This window comes from Tyto alba, unplaced genomic scaffold, assembly GCF_018691265.1.
Source record: "Tyto alba isolate M040663 unplaced genomic scaffold, T.alba_DEE_v4.0 Super-Scaffold_8, whole genome shotgun sequence".
Classification (NCBI taxonomy): Eukaryota; Metazoa; Chordata; class Aves; order Strigiformes; family Tytonidae; genus Tyto; species Tyto alba.
In genome coordinates, this window is record NW_024881329.1 from 24,388,784 (window position 1) to 24,411,759 (window position 22,976).

At 60.0% G+C, this 22,976-nt stretch overlaps 2 protein-coding genes across 5 annotated transcripts in view; both read left to right on the plus strand.

The window, feature by feature from the left end:
* Nucleotides 1-957: 957 nt before the first annotated feature.
* Nucleotides 958-15,189, plus strand: TUFT1 (tuftelin 1). 3 transcript variants are annotated; one of them, XM_042785586.1, is made up of 13 exons: nt 958-1,039; nt 5,252-5,326; nt 5,608-5,712; nt 6,130-6,216; nt 8,037-8,117; nt 8,476-8,547; nt 9,155-9,268; nt 10,757-10,885; nt 11,646-11,740; nt 12,350-12,455; nt 12,972-13,055; nt 13,839-13,939; nt 14,272-15,189. In XM_042785586.1, exons 1-13 carry the CDS (start codon nt 980-982, stop codon nt 14,324-14,326), a joined length of 1,164 nt encoding a protein of 387 aa, XP_042641520.1. In that variant the 5' UTR covers nt 958-979; the 3' UTR covers nt 14,327-15,189. The 3 variants fall into 3 exon arrangements, with proteins under 3 accessions (XP_042641520.1, XP_042641522.1, XP_042641521.1); XM_042785587.1 differs by lacking the exon at nt 958-1,039 and adding an exon at nt 4,255-4,450; XM_042785588.1 differs by lacking the exon at nt 8,037-8,117.
* Nucleotides 15,190-15,823: 634 nt separating this feature from the next.
* SNX27 (sorting nexin 27) overlaps nt 15,824-22,976 on the plus strand; it is a 32,446-nt gene continuing 25,293 nt past the window's right edge. For both annotated transcript variants that reach the window (XM_042785579.1, XM_032999497.2), the window contains exon 1: nt 15,824-16,147. In XM_042785579.1, the coding sequence (XP_042641513.1) occupies nt 15,864-16,147 (284 nt within the window). In that variant the 5' untranslated portion in view covers nt 15,824-15,863. The remainder of the gene's footprint in view (nt 16,148-22,976) is intronic.

The following is a 22,976-nucleotide window of genomic DNA, read 5'->3' on the forward strand; positions in this document are numbered from 1 at the left end:
CCCTCAGCTCCTCCCGGACACGCGTGGCGGAGCCGAGGTCAACCACCCTCCCCGCCCTGTGCCTCAGTTTCCCGCAGCGCCTGCTCGGCCCAGCAAGGCAGCAGGGGCCCTGCCGTGCCTCAGTTTCCCCTGCGGCCACTGCAGCGGTTGGTGGGGGGCCCCGGGGCTGGGCCAGCTGAGCGTGACCAAAGTTTGCCGGTCCCTGGCTTTGCCAGCCCGGAGGAAGTGGCGTCCTCCAGCCTGCAGAAAATCCCACTGCCCCGACCCCTCCCCGGGACGGGGTGTCCCCACCCTGGGGCTGGAGCGTGGCCCCGGCTCGGCCCCGGTGACCGCACGGGGCTGGAGCGTGGCCCCGGCTGGCAGGGCTGAGGCCAGCGGTGAACTTGAGGCCGGCTGAGCTCATCACACCGGTATGTGGCAATTAGCGCCCAGCAGAGAGGAGGCGGCCGGCGCGCCCACAGCCAGCGTGGCACAGGGACACCCGCCTGGCACGGGCGAGGGGCCGCGGCACCCCCCGGTGACCCCCCAGCTCCGGGCACCTCTGGCCGGGCTGGACGGCACCCTGAGGCCCAACACCCCCCGGGCCTGGGGGGGGACCAGCCCTCGCGCGGTTTGGGGCGCGGCAGCGGGGTTTGGCACCGCTCGGCGTGGCAGGGCCGGCCCTGGCGGGGTTTGGCAGAGCTCGGGCAGGGTTTGTTGTGGCCTGGCATGGGCCAGGCACGGCTTTGGCACGGTTTAGGCGCGGCTTTGGCACGGTTTAGGCACGGATTTGGCGCGGCGCTGGCAGGGCGCGCCACGCCGAAGGTGTCATGGGCGTGGGCAAAGGGGGGGGGGCGTGGCTTAAATGGAAATGGGCGCGGTTTGTCGCTGGGGCGGGACTCAGGAGATGGGCGTGTCGGGGGGCGTGCCCCGCGGGCGGGGGCGTGGCCATATAAAAGGCGCGGCGGCGGCGGCGCGGCCCGGCAGTCGCGGCGGGGCCATGAACGGGCTGAAGGGCTGGTGCGCGGTGCTGGACGTGCGGCCCCACGGCGAGAGCCCGGTGAGCCGCGACCCCCGGGGCCTCCCGGGACACCCCCACCCCCCGTGCCTCCCCGCTGCCGCTGCCGCTGGGGCGCGGCGGGTGCCCGCGGGGGTGCCCCGGTGGGGCGATGGCGGGGGGGGGGGAGCCCGGGACGCGCCGTCGGTGCAGCGGGGCTGTGCCCACCCGGCAGCCGGGGGGAGGTCTGGGGGTCTGAAGGGGTCTGCGGTCCCCCTCTGCCGCCGGGGTGTCCCCGTCACCGAAGTCCCCGCCCGTCCCGCCGCTGGGACCTTTGCTGGGCCAGTGCGCGGGGACCGGGGGTGAACCCCACGGGGGTGGGTGAGGATGGGGGAGCGCCCCGGCATCGCTGCTGGGCTCCCGCCGTCCCCCGTCCCGCGCACAGTGGGCTCCCGAGAATCCCGGCCCCTGCGCCGTCGTGGAGCCGTCCCCAGGTAATGGCATTTCTGGGGGTAACGCGCCCCTCGAGCGGCTCCCGGGGGGCCGCGGTGGCGGGAGCTGCCGGCAGCTCGTCTGTTCTGGCACTTTCCCCCCCTCGGTTACAGCAAGGCCTCGCGATTCTCCTCTCCTGATCGTTGGGTTTCCCCCGTCGCCGGCAGCAGCCGGGCCATCGCCGCGAGGACGGGCCCTGGGTGGGGCTGGCAGCGCCCCAAAGCCAGCCCTGCGCCGGCGCGGCGCCCCAATTTCCCCGCGAAGGGGACGAAGCCGGCGGCGGCGCTCGGCGCTTCGGCTTTTTGGCTCGGGTTTTGGTGACCAGAGGGATCCCCCGAAAGCTGCCGGCGGTGGCGGAGGAACCGCGCCGGTGCTCGCCCCCTTCCCCCGTGCCGGCGGCTGCCCGGCTCCCCGGCCCGAGTCCTGCCGGGTGACTCAGCTCTGAGTCTCCTTAGGAGAGTCCTAATTCCCCGCAGCTTGCCCGGCCTTATAAGGAGCGATTGCAGAGTTGGGCTCGTTTGGCTAATGGGTTATTACGGTGATAAGCGCCTCTGAAACGCCGGCGATCTCCAAACACCAGAGCTGTTTGCTGCTGATCCCTGGCGATACCCTCTGGGTCAGGTCAGGCCTGTTCTTATTTAACAGCCAGGACGGACGGACAGACAAAGCGCCTTCCCTGTGGTTGCAAAACGCCGGCGTCGGGATCGCCGGCTGTGGGTCCTCGGACGGTGCCGCCTCTCCTCCACCCGGGATGTGGTTGGGATTTGCGTGGTTCCTTCTTCCTCGGGAGCGGAGTTGGTGCCTCTCCCTCCAGCCAAGCTTTTCCCAAGTGAGGTTTTTTGGGGCTGGATAATGCAAAGCGAACCAAAAGATTTAAAACCGGCTTCGGTGTCTCTAAAATCCCAGCCCCAGCCGTCCCAGCAGAACCACTCGCCCCTGTTTCTCGGGGCCCCCGCTCTTTTCCAGGTGGTTGGACCCAAAAGGGCCACGGGGATTTTGGGAGCGCCTCCTCGAAGGGCGCTGGACAGGAGCACGGCCGTCCTCCCGCAGGCGTTCCCGCTGCTGGTGCTTCGCTGCAGCCACTGCCCAAGCCTGGCCAAGCTCTCCCCACCGCGCTTCGTTCCCAGGGCTGGTACTAAAAGCCGTAAACCCGCGCTGCCAGGCGGGAGTACCGCCCGGGGAGCTCGGCTGGGGCGGTAAGGAAGCATTTTCTGTAGGAGGTGGGATTCCTTCCAAGCGGGAGACGAGCGTGAGGCACTCCCAGCGCTGGCCACGCTGCAAAACCCTCCTGCCCTCCCCAGAAAATAATGGAGGGGGCCCAAAACCCGCCGACCCTCCGTTCCGGGGCTGTAAACGGGAGGTGAGCGCCGACAGAGCGGGTTTAACGCCAGCCAAGAGGTAAAGGAGCTGGGTAGGGGATCCCCACGGCTCCACTCCTTCTGCCCCAGCCGAGTTCAGCACCTCGGGGTGGGGAGACAGTGTGTGCCGGCCGCGGCATCCCTCTGGGCTGCTCCAGCTTCGTGTCCCAGGAGCTGCTTCTCCTGGAAACCGTCCCGGCACCGGCAAGGAGCTGATGAAACTTTGGCTGTGGGACGGTGAAAGCAAAGCCCAAAAAGTAACCGGGCACAGGGGACTGGCACGAGACGAGAGCTGAATGAAGCGCCTCTTCTCCTCACCTGCATCCGACCGGGCGCAGCTCCCCACGGCCGAGGCTGCTGCAGACAAACAAGCTGGGCAGGGATGGGTTTGCTTTCCTCCAGCTGCAGCTTCCGCCTCCTGCACCTGCCTCAGCCTCCTTAAAAGCATCTGCTGCACCGAGAAAGCTGGTTTTCTCCCCCGGTGTCCCAGCCAGCTTCACTCAAATGTCCATGTGGTGTTTCGCCATCCCTCTGCCTCCCCCGCGCTGCCCCGGCCCGCGGTGCCTGCCCCCGCCGGCATTTGCATGGGTGGTTTCCTGGTTGTTTGACCCGCGGTTTGGTCGTGCTGGTGCCGGTTGGGAAGGCACCGGCTGCTCTTCGCTCCCTGCCGCAGCCGGTTTGCATCGGCTCGAGGGCAGGTTTATCCGGGGGCAGGTTTTTGGGGTGGAAAGCACCCGCGTGCCGATTCCGGGTAGTTTTGGCTGTGGGGATGGAAATAGGCCAGTGCTTGCTTCTTGTCACAGCAAATCTTCCTTGGCAGCCTCCCACCCTTGCCCGGGCCTGACGGGACGGGGACAGCGAACGCGAGATCCCGGTGCTTGTAAACAAAGCTGGGAGTGAGGGCGCGAGAGGGGACGGGCGGGCTGCCCCGTGCTCCTGCCCGGCCGTGCCCCGGGGCCCCTTTGCTTTCGGCAGCACCAAGATGAGCGACGCTCCGCGCGCAGGCACTGCCGGGAGCACTTTTCCCCACCGTAAAACCCTGGGTGCTGCTTGCGTCTTCCCAAGGCCACGGAGCACGCGGCATCCAGCTGCTCTTCTGTTTTCCCGACCGAAGTTTCCAACTTCTTGGGTCTTGCCGAGGAAAACATTCCCTGGAGTAAAAGTTGCGGACAAGGACCTGGTTAAACGATCGGTGCTGCTGGGTGCTAGCAGAGCCCAAGTGGAGTTTCTCTTGGATAATTTAGTGGGGGAACGAAGGGGTCTGGCCGCGTGTTGGAGATCTGTAGGAGGGCTCCTTGTTTCCCAGGGAGCCGGAGCCTGTGCGAGCAGCGTATACAAAATATTTTGGAAACAAACAGATGGCTTGTCGAGACTTGGACGGCGGGGAGAGCGCTTGGAAGCGGGGAAGGCAGAAATACCTTGATGTTGCTTTTGGAGAGCAGGAGGCTGACGTGGCCGAGGTGTGGCGAGGGGCGGGCCCCCGGTGCTGCGCGGGCACCTACCCCGGCCCCGCGGTGCTGCCGCCCGAGAGCCGCTGCCGGGGCCGCCGCACGCCCAGCAGCTCCCGCTGGCGGGGCCACGTTTCCCGAGGGCCATGGGCGACGGCTGCGCGGGTGCCGGTGAGGTCTGTCTGGGACACGGGGGGGTTGTGCAGTGCCGTGGGTGCGCGGTGCCGGTGTCGAGCTGCCGACGGAGAGTGGGCAACCCCCCTGGAGCGTTTTGGGTGTCCGTGTGCAGCTTCGGGGCTCTTCATACGCTCCGGGCATCTCCTCGAAAGCTTGCTGAGGTTTGCACGGGGCTGGACTCAGCTGAAATGGCCCATCGGCGGGTGGCACTGGTAGGAAGGCTTCGGGTGGGGAGTTAAGTGGTCAAGGCCTCCGTGGATGCTCGTGGCCGTGCGCCGGGGGGTGCTCTGCTGCCGAAATGGGCTCTGCCAGGCCGGGGCAGTGCTGGCAGGGGCCGGGCAGAGCCGTGGGGGCACGTGGCCGCCGCGGTGGGGCAGGGAGAAGGATGAATCTGGCGAGGTCCCAGCGCATGAGCTGCTGTCGCCCTTCTCCCGGGGCTGCTACCAAATGCCGGGGCCGGCTGCCGCGAGGGATGACAGCCGTGACTCCTGGCAGGGGAGGGCATGCACGAAAAGGAGCCCGGCAATCGCTCCTGCAGCCCGTCTGCATTACCTCAGCTTTGGCTGGGCCACGGCTCCTCCAAGCCCTGATGGGTTTGATAAATGTAGTCGCCGTGCGCTCGCTATTACTCATTCTGATCCCAGCGTTACTTCGCAGGCTGCAGCTCAAGCCGAGGGGGAAGGCAGCTTGTCCGCGCGCCTGCAGCGATGCCGACCTGGCTCTCGGCTCGGGCCAGAGCTGGTTGTAAACAGACTTTCAGGGAGTCTAAACTTAAAACTAAAACCCGGCTCTTGTTTCAGGAGAGCGTGAAGGTGCTGCGGCTGACTCTGCCGAATGACCTCCCGGGCGACAGGCGCGAGCAGGCGAAGCAGAAGGTGGGTCTCCCCCGCCGCTTGCTTTGGAGTTGCAAATACAAGATCGTGAATTAACCTGGGGAGGGGGAGGCGGGCACTTTGCAGAGGGCCGGTCGCTTTGTGCCGCATGATCTGGAAAAGTCGCCTCCTGGCCTGTTAAACGCTTCGGTGCCGGTTCGCGGGGCCGCGCTCGGCGCCGCGTTCCTCTGCGAAAGCACACGGTGCTCATTTGACTGGAGCCGGGCGAACCGTTCCAGCCGGTCTCGCCCTCCTGAAAGCCCTGCTGCTTCTGTCTCTTGCAGCCGGTGGGAAAAGCCTTCGCCATGGTGGCCAACAGATCCAGCAACGGTCACTCCCTGGCCTCCGAATGCATCAAATCCAACGATGGCGACGAGGAGATCATCAAGGTACGGTCCCTGGCTCCCTGGTTTTGTCACACAGCGATCTTGTTTAACAACTGGGGCTGGAAAAAAGGTTTTGTCCGAGACTACACCATTAAAAGCTCCCCGGTGTAGCTCCTGATTGTGCGGGCAGGACTGGCGCAGCGCTGCTGGCTGGCAGCACCAGCTCAGGCTTCCCCGGTGTTGGAAGATGCAGCGTGAGCCCGGGGCAGCTCTGCGGGGTGGGGGGACGTGCGGGTGAAGCAGCAGCTTCAGAAAAAGCCAGGGAGGGTTAACTGCAAAGGGGAACCCCACGGACAAGGTGGCTCAGGGAGCGGTGGGATCCGGTGTGCTGGTCCCTGCGGAGCTGGGCTGGCTGCTGGAGTTACTGGGCTGGCTGGAGCCGGGACGGTCTGACCCGCTGCCACCGTCTCTCCTGGGCAGGTTTATCTCAAGGCGCGAGCCGAGGGCGGCATGAACCACGAGGAGCACGTCAACCAGCTGAAGAGCGAAGTTCGTTACATCCAAGAGGTAGTTAACGCGGGCGAGGGGCTCCGGCTTGCACCCGCGGGGGCTTGGCGAGGGTCGGGGCGCTCTGCTTCCCCCGGGACGTCCCCTGGCCCAGCCCCGGCCGCTCCGGCAAACCGGCAGCGGAGCTGAACTCTCCAGTTTGTTGACTTGCCCGTACAGGGCAGTAGTCTAATCAAGCACCATAAATTAATTCAGCCTGACTAATTGCTCTGCTATATGGACTGAATTTGAAGAGAATTGCGCGATGACTTTCCCCCAAGGCTGTCCCCTGCATGCCTGGGTGCGGCAAGACCGGAGCCTCTTGTTAAAAGGCAGTTTCTTTGGTATGTCTCATCTCCCAAAGTAAACTGGATGATGAGGCTCTTGGAAGGTTAACCCTTTCCTCTGCTCCTGGTGGGGATGTTATTTCTGGAGAGCTGGTTGCAAGGCACGGAAGCGGTTGCATGCATGTTCTGGTCTGGGCAGCTTGGCCTAAAAAAAAAAAAAAATACAAAAAAGGGGGGAAAAAAAAAAAAACCAAACTGTGTTTGCTTTCATGGGGGAGTCTCTGTGCTGAATGCTGGCCCCAGGGAGCAGCAAGGGGCAGATCTGGTAGGGTGGCCTCCAGATCTTTTACATCATCCTTCTGACTCCTCTGCCAAATGCATGTTTTCCCCCCAAAAAAGAAAACAGGCTGCTCCCGCTGCCTCCTGCCAGCACCCCAGACCGGCCCGGCTCCCGCCTGCCCAGGGCTGTGGCGCTCGGGGGGCCTTGCTCACCCAGACCTTACCTCGCAGCCACCTGGATGCTGCAGCTTTTGTGCGTGATCCTTCCCACTCACGGGGCTTCGACTTCAGCTCTTCTGATCTGAGCTTTCCCGTAGGTCCCCACAGCTCGGATGGAAGCAGGAGTCAGGTTTTAAAAGGGCCTCTTAGCAGTGGTTGAGCGGGGCTCAAACCTTGTCTGGCCACAAAGGCTGGACGTAGCCCTGCCAGCATAGCTGAAGCAGCGTGACTGTGCAGGGCGACTTTATTCTCTGGTTTTCACATGCAGGATTATCTAAACCAGTAAGTCGCGGCAGCTGTACCAGTCTGTCAGCATCCAAGGGAAGTGCCCTGCGCAGGGCGGTGGTGTAAAAACCCTGGGGACGTCCTGATCCAGCTGGATCAAAGTCACGGATCTCTGTCCCCAGGTGGAGGGCCTGATTGCTGACCCAAGAGCCGCACGTTGCGCTCTCACCTTGTCCCTTGTCCTGCCGCTGCCCGGTCTCTGGCAAACTGCTTTGCCCCAGCACCTCGGGCACCTAAAACCCAGGGGTACAGATGAAGCCACGCTGTTAATGCTTTGAGAAAGCTTTTCTTTGGAAAGCGTTGGGGCAGCGTTTGCTGCCTGTAAAAGCCTGTAAATCATTCCTCTGGCTCACCTGCTCTGACTAATTCGAGTAGCTGCAAGTCAAGACTGTACTTGTCGGCGTCCCGCAGCGTGGCAGAGGGAGCTGGGGAGCAGCAAGGGTCTTCTCAGCACTTCAAAGGTGAACTCGATGACTAATGCATGAAAAATCAGAAGCGTCTCTGGATTGTTGCTTTTTTTTTTTGCTTTAATTTTTTTTTTTTTCTTCCCATGGTCATGTGGGACAGCTGCCCCGCAAGGATCGTGTCTGCCAGAGACAGTGCTGCTTGCAGGCAGGGCTGTAGTGAAAGCAGAGGGTCAGGCTGGCGGAGAAGCCACCGATCGCGTGTCAGCGCAGGGCACCGTAGCGGCCGCCGCGCCTTCGTTTGATTTCTGTTAGGCTGAGTGACACTGTCCATGCGGATCGAGCTAAATTGACTTGCCTTTGCCAGGCTAGAAGTTCTTTGAAGAAGCTGCGGGAAGACTTAAGTAGTAAACTTGAGAACAGACAAGGAGATAAACAGCATGCACAGGTAACGGGAGCATTTCTCGGGCGTTAAATGACATTGCCTTATTAAAAAGATGTCGTCTTTGGGTCCGGAAAGTGATAGAAGGGGCCTTAAAGATCGAGGCGCTTGTGGCGAGTGAAGGGCCACGTTGGCACCGTTTACAGGCAAAATTTCAAAACCCACGCAAGCACGTAACGAGGAGTCAGTAAGCAAAACGCATTGGCTGGCCAAATGCGCTATTGCATGTTGGTTTGCCGAAAACCCCCTCGGTCCCGAGGCGCTGCGGCGGCCCGGAGCCAGCTGTCGGCGTGCGACTGCTCCCGCGCGCGCGGCGGCGCCGGCCGGCCTTACGTCCCTGTCCCTCTGTCCTTCGCTAACGCAGGTCGTGCTGGAAAAGCAGAACGGCAGCTGGCTGTACCCCGAGAGGCTGCGTGCTGATTCCTGGGAGGACGAGGTACGGGGCCGAACGGGGAGTTTTCAGCGCTATGGAAAGAAATACCGGGTTTGGTTTGAAACCGTCCTCCCAGCGGGTCACTCTGAACCTGTTCAGCGCACGGTTGGGCGCTCCTGCAGCAAACACCAGTCTTTTTATCAGGGTCGAGTCAGAAATGGAGGGCAGCTCTGTTAGAGCAATAAGAATGTGCATAATGGGTTTCTGAACCTCTGCACACGAGAGTTTTTCAGCAGAAGGGGTGCCAGGAATCTTGGAGCTCCAGCTCTTCGTCTTGCCCCCGGCTGGGGCAGACGCCCTGGGCTGGGCTTTCGGGCTGGATTGCCGTGGATGTGGTTCGCGTTGCGGGGTTTCGGGTTGCCCAAGCGCGGATCAGGATGGCATCCTGCAAACAGGGCTTGGAAGGCAACCAAAGGATACTGCGCGCGTTATCTTGAGGGCTGGAAGCTGTCGCTCGAGTGTGGGAGGTGAGGACAGGAGCGCCTCTCCTTTCTTTCAAGCTGAGAAGTGATGTTACCAGGCTTTGTCGCCAGCAGTGCTGCCCACATTGGGGCGGAGGGCTCCTTTGATACCTCCCGACTGCTCATCCTGTCCTGTTACCTCTCCGCAGGAGGAGGACTGCTCAGGTGAAGACGTGGAAAAGATCCGACAGACAGCAAAGAGGCTGTTCACAAAGCTGCAGGAGGCTGAAAAGCGCCATCAGTTGGAAAAGAAAGCCTTTGAGGTGACTGCACTGCGCGCTTCTCTGCTGGGAAAGTGGGATTTTTATTTTATTTTGATTTTTTTATTTATTTATGAAAGTCTGAGGAGCTGCAAGGGCATGTGAGTTTGGGCTGCTGGAGGTGTCTGGCTTCTCCTTGCAGAGCAGCAGGCCCGGTGTGCACCATTAAAACACACCAGGGAGTCCAGACCTGGCCAGGCCCCAGCAAACTGCCCCCCTCGTTGCCCGAGTGAGGCTGAAGACATAAATGCTTTTCCAGTTAAAAATCACATAAAGTAAAAGCAGCTGCCAGGTTGGAGAGCAGCCCCCCCCGACTCTGCTGAGCCTTTCCGCCCGTAGCTGGGCTCGGTGCGCGAGGGGGGCGTTTGGTGGGGAGCGGGGCCCAGCCGTGCGTCCCAGCGGGTCGAGTGGAGACCACGGCTGCGGTTCCCAGCCCCGGTGCCGGGCTGCTGCGGCGGTGCTGGCTGTTGTGGTCCCTCCTGGAGCTCGGGCTCCTTGTGCGCGGGGCTGTGCGCTGCAGAGAGGGGTGAGCTGACCGGGAGGCACCCAGACCCATCGCGCGGGTCTCCTCGCCTGCCAAGTGGTTGCTGACGGAGCTGCCGCGGCCGCTTCCCTCCCTCCCTCCCGCAGCCCTGGTGATTAATGGTCCCCTTCGGTTTGTTTGTGAGTGACTGCTCATGCCCCGGATGGGCTGGGCCTGACCGCGTCACCCCGCAGCTCCAAGCGCTGGTGGCAGCGGTGACATCCTGGCTCGCATCCTGTCCCGCAGACCAAACTGGTCCCAGCCAGCCCGGGGGGTTCCCCGCCGCGGGACGGGGGACGGCGTCCGCTGGGGAAGTGGGTTTGAGCAGCGACAGCTTCCTCCCCCGCGGGGTCGTCCGCCCGCCCGCCCGCAGCGGTGGCACGTGCCCTGAGGGTCTCTGTCCCTGCGCGTAGGAAGTCCCGTGGTCTGGTGGCATTTCGGGGTCCTTGGCCAGCTGTGATGCCGCCTGCGGGCTCTGAGCCCGGGGGGAGACCCTGGGGGGGGCGGGGAGGGGTGTTTCGGCAGTCGCCGATCCTGCCAGCGCTGCCCAGATGTTTTTGGTGTGCCTTGCTGTCCGAGCCTTCCCTCCAGCCGTCGTGGGGACCCATGGGGACACCCCACCCTTGTCCCCGCTCAGCTCCTGGGCCGTTGATGCAGGCGTGAGGCTGCTGCCGAGGTCGGTTCCTCGGCCCCAGAGGAGCCTGCAAACAGCCCCAGAGCGCGCGCGGCTGAGGGCGAACACGGCTCTTGCGTTCGAGGAGTCTTTATTGCTGCAGCGTTGAAGCGCTCACTCCTTTGAAGTGCTTTGAAGCCGGGGAGCGTTCTGAGGAAGCTCTGCTCGCTGAGGCGCCCGGCTGCCTTCAGCAAAATCCGCCTGCCAAGGCTTCGAGCAGCGGTGTGGCTCCAGAACCTTGCTGGGGAGAAGAGCGTCGGGGCTTGGGGTAAAGGCATCTCCGTCTTGTTTGCAGAGGACGGTCTCGCAGTACCAGGAGGAAGCGGAGCAGACGAGCTCTGCCCTGCGGAGAGCAGAGAAGAGCGTGGTGGAGAAGGAGGTGCAGGTGGATGAGCTGCAGAGACTCCTGGCAGGGATGGAGAAGGTACCGGCCCTGCGGCCACGGTGGGGCTGACAGGATCAGCGGAGCTGCCTGGTATTGCTCAGCTTGGGGGGGGGGGAATGGAAAAGCCCAGTGGTGATGAGTTTGGCAGTGCTCAGCGCAGACCCCCGTGGCAGGTCTTGGACTGGCTGCAGGCTACCCACCGTGTGGAGGGTTTGACTTCCCAGCCAGGTTTAACCCGACAGCAGCAGGCAAAGCCAGCTGCTGGGAACGGCTGCAAATCGGCTGTTGCTGATTTAAACTTGCATTTCTCAGGTCTAGAAGATCTGGTCGGTCTGTGAAAACTCTTCCAGGTATCCTGGAAACAAGCACGCAGTCTAGACAGCCGCGCGGTCGTTCTTCTCATGGGGGCGGTAACACAACCTCCAGCCTTGATTATACTTTTTTTCAGCTGTGGCCTGCTCATAATACTATTAAAAGTCATAAATCTGCCAGTGCAGTATGAGCACGGGGTGACCTGGGACTGCATTCCCTGGCCTGACCGCGGGGTGCCTTGCCTGTATCCTAGGGGTAAAGGAGTGGGATGTCTGCTGTCGGTCATCTCTGTGGCTGCCCTTGTCTGTCTGTCTCTCACATGTAAATGTAATGCTCGTGAAAGCAACCCGCAGATGGAGCGGGGAGGCTGAGCTGAGCCCGCCCGGCTCCCTGGGTGTTTGTAGTTCCCTGCTGCGCAGCGGAGGCCGAGGAGCATGTGTTGCGACTTGTTTCCCTGCGTGTAACTCGGCCTCTCGCTCTGCCGCAGGAGCACAGGAGTTTGCTGCTGAAGATGAAAGAAGGCGAAGCAGAGCTGGCGAGGCTGAGGAGCGTGGAAGGTGACAAGCTCGCCGAACAAGACCGGTGAGGCTCGGCCTGGGGCTCGGCTGCCAACTCCGGAGCAAGCCCACGCCGCTGGGTCGGGGTGTCAGCTCGCTGGGGCATGACTGCACATTCCTGCGAAGGGCGTGCTTGCTCTCTGGCTTGCAAAACAGCTCCCTGCTCCCCAGAGCTGACTAATCTCCAAATACCTCCTGCAGTTTTGCTTTGCTCCGAGAGACCCGGAGCTCCGGAGATGGGCTGCCCGGAGACCTCTGGCGGCCCCGCTGCCGGCTGGGAGCTCGGGGCAGCCGATTCTCCCTGTAAGGTCGGACGCATTCCACCCAGCCGGTATCCCTGTGCTCCAGGGGCTAATTGGCAGTGGCTTGTTTCTGGAAGGCCTTGTTTGTGGGCCCGACTCTTCCTGATGTTCCTGTGTCCCTGCAGTCTGTGGTTACTTGTCTTTGTGGCTCCTGCTTGAATAGTTTTTGTCTCTGCCTCTCCTTACCTCACCTAGTCTAAATATTTCAAGACCTGTGGCGGCTGTAGAGGAGACCCGGCTGATAGAAAGCTGCTCTGGGCATAGCTGGGTGGGTGCTCCCTGTCTGGGAAGCTGTCCGATGGCTCCTGGACTCTGTCCTCTCCTTTTCCCAGGTCAGCCCAGCTGGAGAAGGAGGTGGCCATGCTGCGGGAGAAGATTCACCATCTGGACGACATGCTGAAAAGCCAGCAGCGCAAAGTCCGCCAGATGATTGAGCAGGTGAGAGGCGCGGGGCTGGGCTGGGAGGACTCGGAGGGGACTTCAAAAAAAGAGAAAGGAGTGGGGGAAAACAAAAAAAAATCTCATAAGCTTCTTGGAAGCAAAGAATTGGTAGTTTGTGGGGCTGAATCCCTTTGCAAACCAAAGGGACACAAGTTCAAAGGCAGCCTGGAGCCCTGTCCTGCAGTGGGGACAGCCCAGAGGGCTGTGGCGTGAGCTGCCCTGGGCCAGGGAGGGTGACAGAAGGAGCATAAAAGCAGTGTTGTGTGCCTAGCTTGGCTTGCTGAAAGGGTTGACTCTCACACTGTGTGAGTGAGCAGGGGCTCCTTCACCGGGGGGGCTTAATTTGCAGACTTAATTTGAGGCTTTTTTGATTGTTTTTTATGCAGACCTTGGAGTTAATGTTGTAGGTGTTAGCCGGCAGAAAGGTGTCTGGCTAAGCTGCTCTCCTGCCTCGACGTTTCTCCAGCCACGCACGAGAGGGATTTTCAGCTGCTGTGAACTTTTCTCTTACAGCTCCAGAACTCCAAAACGGTGATTCAGGCCAAGGATGCCGTGATCCAGGAGCTGAAGGAGAGAGTCGCTTACTTGGAGGCTGAGGTGCGTCTTAGCGGGGCCGTTGCAGGGCGCGCACGGGGTCTGCTCCGAGCCCAGCCCCTCGTGGTGTGACTGGTCCGTGGGTGCCTGCGGGCCGTGGCTGGGCCATGAGCTTTGCTCTGGGCAGCGCGGCCGGCAGCAAAGCCCTTCCCTGGCACCGACACCTGCTCCCCGTAGGAAAATGTGCCCTCCGCAGCGCCCAGGGCTCTGCTGGTTCCCCGAGCTGGTGTGATGGTTTCCAGTGCTGCCGGGGTTGCTGGAGCAGCTGTGAACTCAAGCGGAGTCCAAAATAATCTCATCACACGCATTTCTCTGGCAGCAAACCCCTTCTCGCTTACAAAGCTGCAGCTGAATCCGTGCGTGTCAGAAATTAAAATTGCATTCCAGCCTCTAGGATTGTAACAAGTGTCAAACCTCTCTCCTTTTTTGGAGAAAAACTGAGCCTGCATTGGCATTCCCAGTGTTTTCTTCCCTCCTGAGTGGCTTATTTTGCTAATTTGTGCATGGGGACGGTACGTGTGAGCGCAGCCAGCTGTGAACCCAGGCAGAAAACATCCAGTGAGAGAGATTTGTGTGCTGGTGGGTTTCTGTGTTGGGTGTTCAGCAGGTCTTACAGCCCACCCCAGCTCTCCTTTGGTGAGCGGTCCCTATGTAGGGCGGAATTTCATTTCCCTCAGTAAAAAAACTGCCCCACGGCAAGCGATTATACTGGAGCGTTCCTCAGCACGCGATCCGTGTGCCCACAGCTTGGCTGCCCGTCGCTAACCATGGCTCCATCTCTTGCAGAACCTGGAGATGCACGACCGCATAGAGCACTTGATTGAGAAGCAGGTCAGCCGGGGCGGCCACAGCTCCCGAGCGCGCTCCAAGTCGGAGTACGTGAGCAGGTACGTGGGGAGCACGTACCCTCCAGCCTGCCCGGCCGCTCAGCACCTTCATCTGCAGGTCCACGTCTTGCCCAGGGCAGCGGGAGCTGCAGTCCAGGAGGAGGTGCTGCACTCGGGGATGCTCTTCTGGACGTGTATTGTAGCACTGTCTGTTTGCAGAGAGGTCTCCATTCCTGGGTTCCTCCTTCAGGGGAGCAGAGGTCCCTCCTGTGGGCAGTTCTGGGGGGGAGCCATCACCGACCAGGGCTGGGGCAGGACCCTCTCCCCACAGGTTTTCCCCCTAAGCCCCCCATCCAGTTTATCTGGCCAAACAAACCCTTTCTCTCTTGCAGCAAAAGGCTGACGGGCCCCAAGCCGCTGCCTCTCATTCGAGTAGTGGAAACATGAGTTTCGAGGGCTGGTCCGAGCTGAAGACTCTCCCCTTGTTATCGTTGACTGGATTTCCCTGCTTGGCTGCCGTCCTCTGGCCTCTGTGCTCCCGGAGGCTCCCCGGAGCCGTCGGCGGAGGGCTGTGCCCTGGAGAACTGCGGCAGCCGAGGACAGACGTAGCCGGGGCGGTCCTGGCAGAGGAAGGAGGTTTGCGAAGCGTCCACGTTGCTGTCCCCACTGGGTCCCAAGGTCACACGGATGCCAGTTTTGGAGGCTGGGACCAGCCGGCCCCGGCGTGGACAAGGTGGCTTCTCTGGGTGGAGAGCCAGGCTCGCTTTCCCTGGTCAGTCCTGGGTTTGCCGGGGTTGCTCTGCAAGAGCAGCCTTTGCTTCTGAAGGGCCTCGTCCGACCAGAGCCCCCCCTTCAGCTTGCAGCTTGCCAACGTGGACTTGGGGGTTTAACCTTTTTCTGGTTAAAAATTTAAAACAAAAAAGAAGATTCACTCTTACAAAGAAGAAATAAATCCTCCTGAAACTGGACTCCTTCCTACAACAAAGCCCAATGCGTGACAAGTTGGGAGCCTCCACCTCCGATCTCCAGCACATATCTGGCTGCTCCAGACTTGGCAAAGGCTCATGTGGCCAAAAATCAGTGTATCACCGTGCTTTTCCCAAGAGCGTAGAGAAATTGTACCCGACGTACATGTAGTGTTTAAACCAGAGGCTGTTTGGTTTGTTACCTGTATTTATTTCAATAAATTATTGGTGTCTTCCAATGATGTGGTGACAGGCACGATTGCTGCTGTCCACCTCCACGGGAGCACAGTTGAGGACTGCCTGTCCCACGTTTGAACTGGAAAATACCAACCAGCTTCCTCTGGGCTTGCGCGTCCTGACCTGTCTTGTGTGCGCCCGCGCTTGGGAAAGGAGCTTGGCTACAGCTCGAGGGAAGTCGCTGGCGTTCGTACTGACCGCGTTAATCCCAAAATACACGTGCCTTAATCCCTCCGCCTGAAGTTGATTAAACAGGCGTGAGCGGGGGGAGCGTTGGGGCTGCGCTGGCTGGGCTCCTTGCTTCTCCAGCTGGCTGTGCGCAACCTTCTTTTCTCTTTTTTTGTTTTTTTTTCCTTGCTGGCGGGTCACGCGTGCTGAGCCGAGCCCGGTGCTGCCGGCGCAGGCTCCGGGGGCTCGGCTGGGTCGGGTCCGTCTCCACCCGGCCAGGCCCCAGACCCGGAGCTCCCACAGCCCCCAGGGCTCTGGGCCGCAGCTGGCGCCATTTCGGTGCCTCTGAGGGGAAGGCGGTGAAGCGGGAGTAGGTTCCCCCCCGCGCTGAGGCCTCTCCGCCACCTCCTGAGGCTGCTTGACGTCACAGCTATGACATCACCCCGTTGCCGCGGCGACGCTCCCGCTCCCGGACTACCTTTCCCAGCGCCCCCCGCGCCCGCGGGGAGGGGAACTACACTTCCCGTCGCCCCTCGCGGCGCCGCGCTGGGCGGCGCCCTACGGCGGCCGGCGCGGCGGTCGCGTGACGGGCCGGCCGGGCGCTGCTCGCCAAGATGGCGGACGAGGAGGGCGAAGGGCCGCCGCGCTCGGCCGCCGCGCCGCACCGGAACGGCGGCGGTGAGGGGGCCCCGGCGGGGCCGGGCGGCCCCCGCGTGGTCCGCATCGTCAAGTCGGAGTCCGGTTACGGCTTCAACGTGCGCGGCCAAGTGAGCGAGGGCGGCCAGCTGCGGAGCATCAACGGCGAGCTGTACGCCCCGCTGCAGCATGTCAGCGCCGTGCTGGGCGGCGGGGCGGCCGACCGCGCCGGGGTGCGCAAGGGGGACCGCATCCTGGAGGTGTGAGTACGGGGGGGCCGCCGCCCCGCTGCCGCCCGCCCTGCCCGCCCCGCCGCGGGGAGGCCGGGGGGTTTGGGGGGGGTCCCCGGGGGGAGGGCGGGTGAGCCTCGCTGGGGGCTTGGGGTGGCCTTGTTGGGGGAGGCGTGAGGGGAGGCTCGGAGAGGGGCTTGTGGGGAGCTGGGCCAGCTGCCCCTCTTTGGGGAAGAGGGGGAGCTTATGGGGGCGGCTGCACCCCCCCGGGGGCTGGTTTGGTTTCCTGTCAGCGGGGGCTTTGGGGGCGCCCCCGGGGGAGGTTCCCCTGAGGAGCTGTGTTGGTCTGCCCAGATGCTTTGGGGATCCCTGATGAGGGGGCCTGGTCTGCCCTTCTCTCACTGGGAGCTTGGAGGAGCCCTTACAGGGGGGGCCGGTCCAGGTTCCTCTCGCTGGGGGGTCCTTAGGGAGTCTGGCTTCCCCTCCCCGGGGGCTGCGGGGGCCCCTTCTGAGGGGTCTGGGCCAGCGTCTCATCCCTGGGAACCCCTTTATGCAAGGAGAGGGGTGGGCTGCCCTCATCCTCTCGGTGAGAGTTTTAGGGTCCCTGTTTTTATAGGAAGCTGTGGACCAGCATCTTCCTCCCTGGGGGCTCTGGGGGATCCCTTTGGGGCTGGAGGGACACAGTGTCCATCTCCTTGAAGGCGAGGCACTCATTTTTTTAGGGGGTTCATTAGCGGATCCCCTTCGTTGTGGAGTTTGTAGAGGGTTTGAGAGTCACAGCCTCAGGAAAGGGTCCCTCCCTTGAAGGATGAATCGGGGGTCCCTTTCATCAGCTCATTCCTGGGGAGATTCTCCCCTCATTTTTGTTTTTGGGGGCATCCCTGGGATTGCAGAGCAGGAAGGGCTCACAGGCTGCAGAAATACCTGTAGGAGCCACGTCCACAGATCTGCCTCCCCGCCTGGGAAGGAGCTGGTGGAAGAGGGTGGCCGTGGTGGGGAATTTGTGTGGGGAGGCCTGTTGCTCCTGGAGAAAAGCTGTTCCTGGGAGAGGTCTGTGGTAAAGTGGGGAAGTAGGTTAGGAGATGTGAAAGGAGGTGGCTGGAAGGAAGGGGGAGCCCACCCTGAGAAAGTGTTAGGGGAGGAGGGCAGGATGAAGGGCCCAGAGCTGGCAGAAACTGGTGCTGAGCTGGGTGAGCTCATGGGTGCCCTCGCAGAGAGTTGGGGGGGGCGCCGGGACGAGGTGTGCGAGATGCAAACCCTCCTCTGGTGAGCGGGACCCTCGGTCTTCAACCTGGAGACCTTCCTGGGGAGGGCAGGGGGATGCTTGCGGAGGGAGGAGGAGGAGGAGGAGATCTGACCTGGCAGGATTGCTGCTGCAGGCCCGGCGGGGCAAGGATGGGGCCCACAAACCCCCACTTTGGGGCTGGTGGCCTGCCTTCCCCTCCCCGCAGGCGCGCCGCTCTGCAGACGGCAGCGGAGATGGAAGCGGGCGCTCAGGGATGCTTGGCTTTTGCTTCTCTCAGTCACTGGGACCATGGGTTGTCCAGGGCTGGGCGGTAGCTGTTTCTCGACAGCAAGAATTGTAACGTGAGCCTGAAAATATCTTTCCATGGGAATGCTTCAGCTGTGCTGAAACTGATCTTTCCTGCTCCCCCTCCCCACCCCTACCCCCCCAAAAAAAAACAAACCTTAAACTTTCAGCTCATGTTTGTAGACTGACATTGGTTAAATCTCTTCAAGGGCTTTCTGTAGCCTCAGCCTGTCAAGGTGTATTTTTCTGAGGGTGTTCCCCTTTGTCTTGTGGTTCTTGGGGCTGGTTCTACCCATGCTGAGCTGTGCGATACCTCCTGATCCTTACGTATTTGTACTTCATGCTGAGTTGGTTAAGTTCAATTACTTATTAATTACAGGGATTTCATAGCAGCAGGAATGCTTTGCTGCCAGTCTTTGCAGGCTGCAGTGTGTGAAGGACAACAGCGTGTGTTTGGGCCCAGCAGAGAAGATCTGTTCTGACTAGCCCATGGCTAGAGAGCTGGCCGTGCCCTGCAGAAAGCTTGCTCTTGGGATTTGGCTCTCTCCCGTGTGACCCAAATACTTGACGCTTTGATTTTTCTGTGCAGAAGAACCGTTCGGGGGGTGGATTCTGCACCTGGAGGATCTACTTGAAAGAACAGCATTTATTGACCAAGGGGAAATATTTCGCATGTGTTGCAAGGTGCTGAGCTGAAATCCTCCCTTGTGCCTGCTGTGGGGAAACACTTCAAATGCTCTCTTTGAAATTGGGGGTAGGTTTTGAGGCTGGCGCTGGAATCGGGGTTCAGCCCCCGGTGTCTCGGCCGGCGTGAGGCGAGGGCTCAACCTTCAGTCTGTCACCAAACCACGCAGCAGTGTCTGAAGGAGTTAAGACCTGCAGAGAAGGGCGGTTAATGAGAGGTCACGAGGGTGTTTGCTCTGGACCCCTGGCTTCCCCCTCCGCAGGGCAGGGAGCAACTGTGGCTGGAAGGATGGGGGATTTCCTCTTCCTTGATCTGCCTCTTCTTATCTCCCAGGAGAAACTGCTTTTAATTTGCCCATGTATCTTGTAGCGCTGCCAGGTTGGCTCTCACCCTTTTCCAATATCAGCCCTCGCTTTTGTTAACCTGGCTGCATAAATCGGCCTGAAAACACCGTGCGGTACCAGCCGTGTTTTGGCGGCGTGAAGTCCCTGTGTCTCTGCACGCTCTGCCAAGAGGACGCCCGTTCTCGGCGGGGCTATTAAAATCCAACTCCTGCAAGTAAATCTTAGCACGGTTGTGAGTTGGAGTAGAAAACAATAAACCGAGACTCCAAAAATAGCTCCGATTTCCCTTCCTTTCCCCAGCAGCACCCTGCGCACAATGGTGGGGGTGGGGTTCCCCGGGAGGCCCGGGGCCCATCCGCCGCCTCCCCGGCACGGGGGTGCTCTGCCCGCAGGACCCACGGCGGGCTCGGCAGGCGCGGGGAGCTGGCTGGAAGCCGGGCTGCGGGGCCGGAGCTGGGCGGCGGTGCTGCGGGAGGAGCTGCTGGTCTTCGCAGGTCTGGCGTCATGTCCGAGTGCCAAAAGCACGCGCAGGTTGGGTGTTCTCTGAACAGGCTCTTTATTTCCAGGCGGGACTTTGTTTCCACCTCCCGCAACTCCAAGGGAACTGCCCTGGGAGAGGGTTTTCTGGAGCAAGAGCCCGAGACACGAGATTCTTCCACTGCCTGGCCTTGGTGGCATTGCTGAGACTGCTGCTGCAGAGCGGTGGGGCATTTAGCCCGTGGTAACTTGTTCTCTGCGGGGTCTGGCACCCCCCGTCTTCCCCAGCTCCCTCGGGATGTGCGCGGGGGCTGGAAGACCCGGAGACCTCCCATCCCTGCGCGGCTGGGGGCTGCGGCCGCAGCAATGGGAGCGTGGTTTTCCTCTGCGAGGTGGAGCACAACCTGCTTCCCAGTCCTCATCCAAAACCAGAGGATGTTTCAGGTGTTGTTTGAAGGGTTTTTTTTAGTCTCGTGCCTGCTACCTGCTACAAAGTCCTTTCTTTCCATCCTTCGCTGCATCGCGCTCCCATATGGAGCATCTAGCTCAGACCTCTTGCTTTCAGCGGCTGGTTTTGCAACATAGCTATGGCCTGCTCTCTAATCTCCTTAGCTGGTTGTGTGTTTGTGGGTGTTGAGGGCATTGGAGACAGACAATGAAAGCTAATTTAGTTCTTGATTATCACCCTGAATGACAATCATAACTAATCTTGACAGGGAAGAAAACCCCACTAGCATTTTCTCTGCTTGCAGGGAAGCTCGCTCAAAAATAATTGAACAGATAAAGAAGGGATTTGTTCTCGATATTGTTGAACTGTGTGTGGTGGAAACGTGGTCTGATCTAGGTGTGATTTTGAGGATCGGGAGGTGCTGGACCAGAGTAGTCTCCATCACTTACTCCAGCATCAGAAACATCTCCAACGGTCACAGCACCTTCTGCTCTGAGGGAAGCCGTCGTACCCCTCGATACGGCTCTGGATGGAATAACCCCCACTGGAGATGGCTCCTTCCTAACCTCTCGGGGAGTGACCTGTGCCTGCTGTGCGGGGTAAAAGGCATTTCTCTCAGGAGATTAGACTCTTTATCTCTTCTTGGGCTAAAGTCTAATTTTCTCTATCCACGTGGGACAGAAAAAGCTGGTTCTGCTTTGGAAAAGTCTGGAACGGTCTGTAAAAAGGAGGCAGCAGCTGCGTGCTCTGCTTATTCTCAGCATTTTGCTGCTCGCACAGGGGGCGTGCTGCCAGAAAACCACCTTACAAAGTGATCGGCGGGCTTTACCTCGGCCAAAGTCTTTAAGGGTGTTTCTTGCTTTAACCTCAGACAACTTAAGAAGTGGATCGAATCAGTGTTGGAAACTTTATCTTACGCGCCTGGATGGTAAGGAGGTGGAACACGTGTGGGGAGGCACGGCCCCCTCGCCGCTTCAGCGGTGGGTGGTTTTTCTGCAGTTGCAGCCGTAGGAGCTCGGGAAACCTGCTGAGTTTGGCTCGCAGCCTGGCGAACCCAAAATCCCTCTGATCACCAGCTGATAGATGCCTTTCCTTCCCCCGCCTCTTAAGCACACCGTCTTCCCGGTAGTGCTCCTGAATTCACCCCAACTTTCCAGGCTCCATCCCTCGCTTTCCTGCGCACGTTTTCGGAGCACTTCACCGTGGGTCAGCATCGCTCCCCCTCTTATGAAGTGCAGGAGGGGGAGCGGATTCGCCTGGTTAAGGCTGCAGATTAGAACTGGGAATAGTTCGGATCTCCTGATTGCGCCTTTCAGCCTGTGCTTGGTGTGCTCAATGAGGCTGCTGTTAGCTGTTTGAGTGAAAACCTGCAAAGGTATCTCCTTTTTTTTCTTGGGAGATAACAGCAGTGGGTAAATGAAGAACCCTCGTGTGCTGGGTTTTCCATTAAGCGTACAATTAGATAAATGCAAGAGCCTTTCTATCTACCCTGGTTTAACACTTCTGCAGTATATTTAAACAGGACTCTGTGTGTGCCTAGGAATGGGCACAGTGACTGAAGCTGGAGAAATTTAAACCCGTTTCTGCTGCCTGCGCTCTCCACTCCTGCTTTGTTCATCTCGAGATAACGAAGCAAATGGGTCAGACCTCGTAGGCTCCGTGGAAGCGGCCGCCCCGCTCCTGGTGGGGATGTGCTGGATGTGGGTGCCCGGCGTGTTGTGGTGGCTTTTTCTGTACCCACCATTTCCTTTCCTTGTTCACCAGTCTGAGCACAGGGGAAGCAACAACGTACGAATTAAATACAAGGTGAGGGGAGAGTTTCCTTCTACCGGGGTTCAGACCTGTGCTTGTAAAACACGAGCTGCAGACCGAAACGCCGTCGCGGGGCCTCGTGAACACCTGTACTCCAGGCTGCCATTAGACTGAGATGCTGTTTTGGAGAGCTGGAGCGCAAGGCTTTGCAGGCTCTTCACTGACATCTCTGGAGGAGCATCTCGTGGCGGTGGTTTTCAGCGTGTGGTCTGCAGAGTCCTCGGGGGCTCATTGATGTTGCTTGGAGCTCTGCAAAAGACCATGGCTGGGAAACCAAAGCTGGTGTCACAGGCTTGAACTTGGTCGTCAGCAGCTTGAACCGAGCCGGAGGAGCCTCTGGGTCTACAAAAGGAACAGATAAAAATCATTGCTTTGATGTTGGTCAAAAAGGTTATGCTGAAAAGTCCAGCTCCGTGCTAGTGCCGGGGCTTGTAGTCCAGCAGCCCTGTCCATCTCTGGGCTCCTCAGGGTGGTTTTGCTGATGGTTCAGGGAAGGGAAAACCAAGGAGGCCTTGACCTAGATCGTGTCTCCTGTTGCTGGGGTGGAAGCTGATTGCAAGTAACTGCTCCTGAGTTTCCAGGGTGGATTTGATACAGGTTTGGTTTCGCAAGTGTCAAAAAATTAATTTTTCAGCAAAACTAATAGCTTTCCACTTGTTGAGTCAGTACTTGTTTGCTTTTCAGTATTTACTTTTTAACCTTCTGAAATGTTAACATTCTTTGTCGTCTTCCAGGGTGTTTCAAAAGTGTTAATTTGCAAGGAATCATTGCTCTCGCGATCGGAGCGGGTGAATGGCAGTTGCGCGGTTTGCAAGAGCAGAGCTTGTCAGTATGCACCGGGATGGTAAAACTTCCTCAAAATGTCCTAGGAGGCTTCTGTGAAAATGGTAATTATCCCACCCTTCTTCTGGTCTCTCCCATGTAAGAGAAATAGGAAAGGCCACTGAAATTGCACTTGTTAGTGTCTTCTGGGTCCTTTTTATCTGTTTGGAATGCTGTGGTACAGAGTCTGGATTTCCCAGCTGTAAAAGAGGAAGGCTGGCTTCTCTTTTGAGTAATTAGAAATGGGGAAATACTGCTCTGGCCTCAGCTGAACAGCCCTGGGATGGTTCAGTTTGAGGAAGGCTTGTGCTAACGGCTGTCTGGCTTTGGGGACTGAGCATTTCGGGGGGGAAAACGGTTTAGCTTGAGTGATCTTGGGTGTGTCGTGCAACTGAGAGATGTCAGGCTCCCCGGGGCTAAGCTGTGAGCAGCGGGGCCTGGGAAGCTGCTGCGGCTCGGTCGGGATGCGCGGCTCTGCCCAGGAGTGGGGAAGGGAGCCGGCAGCGTGGCGGCAGCTGCCCTGGTGCGAGCACACCCCGTAAGGCATTGCTGGTGGCATCGCCTGGAGCTGCTCCCGTGTTTGACATGGGCTGGCTTTGGGAGGGGAGGGGGATGAAGGCGACGAAGCGCCCGTTTCTGCAGCTGCTACAGCAAGCCTGGAGAAGCTGTCCCGCACCGCTGTGTCCAGTAAGCTCATTAGCTGTTCATCGTTATTTCCAGAGCCTCTCCCGAGGAGGCTGCT